This window comes from Mycetomoellerius zeteki, unplaced genomic scaffold, assembly GCF_001594055.1.
Source record: "Mycetomoellerius zeteki isolate Tzet28-1 unplaced genomic scaffold, Tzet1.0 scaffold914, whole genome shotgun sequence".
In the NCBI taxonomy this organism is placed as follows: domain Eukaryota; kingdom Metazoa; phylum Arthropoda; class Insecta; order Hymenoptera; family Formicidae; genus Mycetomoellerius; species Mycetomoellerius zeteki.
In genome coordinates, this window is record NW_017257952.1 from 196,197 (window position 1) to 202,456 (window position 6,260).

General features: G+C 34.6%; 1 protein-coding gene across 1 annotated transcript; it reads right to left on the bottom strand.

The window, feature by feature from the left end:
* Positions 1-694: 694 nt before the first annotated feature.
* On the bottom strand, positions 695-2,896 carry LOC108730430 (uncharacterized). Its single transcript, XM_018460134.1, has 4 exons — positions 2,808-2,896; positions 2,657-2,707; positions 2,082-2,226; positions 695-1,157 (listed from the first exon to the last, which is right to left on the bottom strand). Exons 1-4 carry the CDS (start codon positions 2,883-2,885, stop codon positions 1,093-1,095), a joined length of 339 nt encoding a protein of 112 aa, XP_018315636.1. The 5' UTR covers positions 2,886-2,896; the 3' UTR covers positions 695-1,092.
* Between the last annotated feature and the right edge of the window lie 3,364 nt (positions 2,897-6,260).

Below are 6,260 nucleotides of genomic sequence, written 5' to 3' on the forward strand. Positions count from 1 at the left end.
AACTGGCTGCTCTCTCATCGAGGCCGACAATTTTCTCCGATTTCCCGTATGTTATGGGACACGATATTTATTTTTGCATCACCAAACGCGCAGGGTAGATGCATCAGTGAATAATTGATTGACTTTTAGCAGAGACGCATACAACTTTGAGACATGCAACATTTATTTTACATTGTTATCTGGTTAACTTTATAATTCATTATAATATTTTATTCATGTATATAACCGTCACCTGGGATATTTATTATTACTTAGACTATAACAGAAGTTTTCTCCTACACCGAAAGTCTTTCGCGCTGATAATCTCCCAAGCGACATCGAGACTAACTTTTACGATCGACACATCGCCAATATCCGTTGGTTTCCCAATAAAACTATACTCGCGCGCGATCTCATCCGTGTCAATTAGGAGCTAATTGATTTCGAGCGCATTAGAGATTTCGAGTGTAAATCTCTAGTGCACAGTAGGATTTTTCGACGACGTTACCGCTTCGATCGGGATTGCGGTTGCGACGAGGCTACAAGCAGAGCTTGCAGGCGAAAGCAGTTGTTCCCACTAAATTTACGACAACGAGAGGGCTAACCCTCCTTTCTTACACGGTGCACGGTGCTCCTCACTCGCACTGCTTCGTTTCTCTGCCGTTAATGAGTCGCTATCGTACGGCGCCATATGTTTCCTCGACGATACTGTTTATTTTTTTTTTTAAGGCGAAGAAGGGGCGGAGAGCTTTTATACCGGCCGTATCCCTTTCGCTGGTATTCCGAATCCGCGTGTAAAATGTAACTTAACCGCTTTACTACATGCATCCGCGACCATGGCCGGGTCGCCATTAAATGTCCGATATTTTCGGTTTATGTCATATTCATGCATTGACAATAGATGGATGTACAGTGGAAAATTTCATTGGCGCGCGAAATATAGATAAACAAACAGATATTCGCTGGATATTGGTGATGATGGCAAATCGATCATTGGATTGATGCAAACACACTTATTGTTCGACGAGGGCAGCGAGATTACTCCACAAAAAGTTTCATCAGTATACTGTTAATAATATATGAAATTGCCACCGTTACGTCACCATCATTTCCTTACTGCATTGTCCGTTTTTTATTGACTGTTTCCTGAGGATCTACTGTCCGCCGTGTTCCTTTTACTGCGCAAGAAAAGATGTTCGGTTATTTATTTTTTCAAATATTTTGTTATTATTATTATTATTATTATACGGAGAAAAATGTTTTGTTGAATTAACTGGAATTCTGATGGAAAATGTGCAATCCAAAATTCTGGTTAAGTCTACTAAATTTCTAGTAGATTTAATCAGAAAATTCTAAATTGGTTTTTTTTTCAACTAAAATTTTAGTAGATAATTATATATTAATATTAACCATAAATCTAATAGATTTAATCAGAATTCTGGATTGTTCATTTTCCATTATAGAATTCCAGTTAATTCAACCAAACATTTTTCTCCGTATAAGTAACATATGGCTGCGAATTTTGATCTAAAAAAATCCATAGGATCACAAATTACATTACTCTCTACATTTTTGGAGTAAAATTTCACTTGAAAAATGGAACGACCGAATCATTCAAGTTACTTCCCATTCATATCGAATGTAATTTTCCATTGTGTATAATGAAATAAATATTTTCACTCGTAAACAAATAAGAAATAAAAAGCCTGAATCTTTAGACTGGATCTTTAGTGCTTCTTACTCGTAATTAAAAAGTGAATCCGACATGTACGTCACTATAATTGTTAAAAATAATGCATGCACCAAACAAGAAATTCGATAAGTAAGTCGATAAATTGTTAACAAAAATCTACGTATTATGTTTAAATATTTTTTTTTTTTTTTTAGTTAAATCTCTTGATCTCATATTGAAATTATCTTAACTGACGTTTCGCTCCAAACAAATGAAACATTCGCTAGTTGAAGTTAAATACCAAATAGTCAACCTTATAAAAAGTAAAATGTCACTTCATTCTGAAAAGCAATATTTTCACCATTGATTAAAATAAATTTTCACTTATTTTAAGTAAAACTTCACTCTGAAAAATTTATACAGTACGTACTGCAGATCAGATGTGCTAAACAGATTAATTCTGAACCGCAATTATCATCGTTCTTGCAGAAGTTGCTTCTTTCTTCATTTTTTACCTCGATGATTTCCCTTCTTCGTCTGTCTGGGAGGTGTAGAGCAACGATTTCTGATTCGCTCTTAGAAAACATAAAAAATGTTAATATTATTGCAGGATAATCGTAGGAGTATACACGGAGAGAATTTTTCGTTATATTTTATCGCAAAATTTGTTACAAATTCTACCCTTTGAATAGAAAATAATTTGGCAACCTATTAAATATCAATAATATAAAGGAATTTTTGAAGTATACAAAAGACATTTTATAAACTGTATAATAGAAATTATCAAGTAGATTGTAAATTATTCTAAGACAAAATATTTACATAAATAAATGGAAAGAACCATATGAAAGCAAGATATATATTCGACGAAATCGATGAAAATTCTCTCCTTGTATCAAATTCAGAAATGTAATATTAACACGTTAGTGAATAATAATTTTAGAAGAATTGCAACAAATATGGAGAAGAATGATGTGTGCGAAATCACGTGATACGTTTACTTACGGAATCTTTGCTGGAGTCGTCCAATTCGATCACCTGAATGTCCGGATTTTCCTAAGACGGAACGACCAAGTGAGATTAGCACATAATCACGGTTTAACACTATAGTTTGCACTACGCGTCTGCACGGCAAGATTAAGTTGATTCTCCGTACCTTCGTATCCTGAATGATACATGATTCGGCCGAAACGGTCGAGAATATTAACAACACGAAGAAAAGAAGTCGGAACATGCTGGGCGATGCGTTTAACAAAATTGCGACGGTACGCGATTCGTGAGCGTTCTTTATACCGGATCCCAAAGCGCTGGTTGCGACATCGTTCCATCAGTGCGTTCTTATCGAAGCGTCGTTAAAGTGCACGGAAAATGAGTAGTTAAATGCTTCTCTTAACTCAACCGGAAATTACACAAACGTGGATGATTTCCGTCGCCAAGTATCCGTGGGATTTGCAGCTCATTTTCGCGTTTATTTATCTAAATTAGAAAAAAGAGAAGCACATCATAAAGTACGTTGACGTCGTGCAATTTCCTTGAGTAAAAATAGGTCTCTGTTATCTTGAGTCTACGACCGTTCTAAAATGTTCCAATTGATCTTATCAACGATAAATGTTTTAATTTAATTAACAGAAACGTTTTTTTACTGATAGTTACTCGAAATAACATTAGTGTTTACTGCAATGTTACTGTATAATGGTAATAAAAATATATCTTATCGATTATATTTCGAAACGTTACGATCGTGTTGCTTGTAGGCCAGCGATGTCTACGTATCCTTATTCGATTTTGTAGTATTCCCTTAAGCGATATACATTTTCAGTCTTTCCTCGGGTTCTCAAGAGACAGAGAGGATACTTACTGTGCATTTTCCGCGGAATACCGCGCTACCTTCCGTAAAATAAGAAATATGAGACGCACTCGTTTTCCAATGCTCGAGGAGGTTCCCACGAGTGCAGTATGCATTTTCGCGTTCTCTAGCGCGGCTGAGTGAGACAATACGACGGTGACTTTTCATCGAAGATCGACTTTAATGACCGACGAGCTCGACGAGTCAGTCGCGATCAAAGACCGTTACCTTTTATTTTCGACAGAAAACGCGCGCGGAAGAAGAAGAGCTGGAATTACGGACATCAGGATTACAACCTTTAATCAGCCACGCGCTATTAATACACTTTGTTACGGGGTACGTTGCGGTTGTTGCAGAATAAAAAGAGGGGAAACCAGTGCGGAAAATTCCGCGAAAGAGTAAAAATTGTATCGCATGCTGAAGTGTCGGTCCTTCCGTGTTCCTTAGATCCGCGTCCGAATGATTATCGCTCAGCCATTAACACTTTAACTCGTGCCGTTCGCTTATTACGCGAATAATCAAAGATGTTTTCAACCGTCGGCGAAATGGCCACATTAGGAAATTGCACGCTCGGCATCGCGCATATCGTTATTTTTGCTGCCTCGTTATCTGTCTTTGAGAGAGCTCTTTCATTCGTGTCGATATATTCACGTATGCTTGCTGCATAAATTCGTTTGCCTTCACGTATTTGCTTCGGACGTGAGATTATTAATATCTTGTTCTTGTGGCGTCATTAATTCAGAAACAGAATATCATAGGAAAAGATTTATTGTTACGTTTTTCGCATAAAATGAGCTTTCCTAATGTGCGTAATTTAATTTGAGTAATAATAATGAAATTATATTATAGAATTTAAAAATTATATGACAAAAATATATACTGAGAATAAATGGCTTGCGGTCAAGCTGGATCTTAAGTAACTTATTATTAAAAAAGTTGGATAAAAAAGTATTTTTGTGAAAAAAAATAATAAAGAAAATTAGAAATTCAGAGAAAGCGAAAAGCTATATTGCAAAACTTTTTAAAGAAAATATTACGTTATTTATCAAGTGTGTCTTTTACCATTACACTGCATATACTCTCGGGTGGGTTAATTCTTAACACAACGTACTTAACAGCGAGGGAAGTGCAGCTGTTTACATAGCACCGTCACTACTGTTAGCGAAGTTGTCGCGTGAAGGAGTCCAAATTAGACGGGTGGCAGAGTCCTCCACGGTCCGTCGACGTGACCGGAAGTCCTTTGTTCGCCTTTGTTGATTGCCGAACAACGTGGAAACTACTCATTAGCTTAGCAAATAATACTCTACCAAGTACCTAACTTCTAACTAAACACTTGATCACCATCAACAGCACCATATTTCATATCTTTATTATTTCAATTTTACTATAGTCTCAGTATCACTATAGTCAGTATTTGTTTCATCTTTGCGATAATTTATATTAAAAGGTTAATTATCGTTATTTTATCAATATTATCATAAATGTAAGAACATAAAAATTAAAAATAGTATAATATGCTGCACATAAAAATCGGTCCAATTATTGAATTTGCACCATTCTGATATTATTGCTGGAAGAAAAGTGTTTGGTATTCATAATTATAATTGGTAAAATAGTTACGATTAGGAGCTCTGCTATTATAGTTATTACTGCTATAATATTAGTATATTTATTATATTTATAGTTCTATTAAAAAATAATAATCTCATTTTTAGACCGTGTATGTAAGAAACACAATCGATAAATTAGAGCCCTATATCGGTCGAAGCTAGATCTTAAATGCTTACATAATTCAATCTTGAATCACTAATATGATATATATGTACTTGACATATGTATATACCACACTTGTAGTCTAACAAACTGCGCGCCGAAATATTCCCGGACTAAACCACTGTAGTAATTTCGCGAATTAAATTAAATTCTAATAATTTCGATGCTCAAACAGGCATCATACTTCAAAGATGTTAATATGCTGCAAAAAATCAAGATTGAATTATTTAAGCATTTAAGATCTAGCTTCGACCGATATAAGGCTCTAATTTATCGATTGTGTTTCTCATATATACGGTCTAATAATGAGATTATTATTGTTTATTATGTCGCCCGAAAAAGACGTTGTTTCCTTACATATATCGATTATTGCGAAGAATATTACTAAGGCCTCGGTAGTCTAATGGCTTAGGACGTTCGTATGGAATACAAGAGATTCAGGTTCGACTCCCGGCCGAGATAATATTTTTCGCAATAAATTTAATAACAGTTTTTTCAGCATATTAACATCTTTAAAATATGATGCTTGTGTGAGCATCGAAATTATTACAATTTAATTTAATTCACGAAATTACTACAGTGGTTTAATTGCGTTTAGTCCGGGAATATTTCGGCGCGCAATTTGTTAGACTACAAGTGTGATATATATGTCAAGTATATATGTATATATCATATTTAGTGATTCAAGATTGAATTATTTAAGCATTTATAAGATCTAGCTTCGACCGATATAGGGTTCTAATTTATCGATTCTATTAAAAAATATTCAGTTAACACTAAAAATGGCTATAAATTATATAGTTAATAGCAGCTTTTTTTCTTTCTGTATAGGATTCTAATGCATAAAAAGTAAGCAAACTGTAATCGGATAAACCGTTTAGATCAGTCATACACTCGACCACAAAAACTTAAATATGAAAAATATATAATTCTAATATATGAAAATTCTACTATCTCTTATTATCACAATGCTGTTTCTGGTAGTATAAA

Excerpts from the sequence above, each read along its gene's own strand:
- LOC108730430 (XM_018460134.1), bottom strand. The coding sequence starts at position 2,885 with ATGTTCCGACTTCTTTTCTTCGTGTTGTTAATATTCTCGACCGTTTCG. Across the intron at positions 2,708-2,807 it reads GTATCATTCAGGATACGAAG|GAAAATCCGGACATTCAGGT; the intron begins GTACGGAGAATC and ends GTTCCGTCTTAG. Across the intron at positions 2,227-2,656 it reads ACGACTCCAGCAAAGATTCC|AGCGAATCAGAAATCGTTGC; the intron begins GTAAGTAAACGT and ends ATGTTTTCTAAG.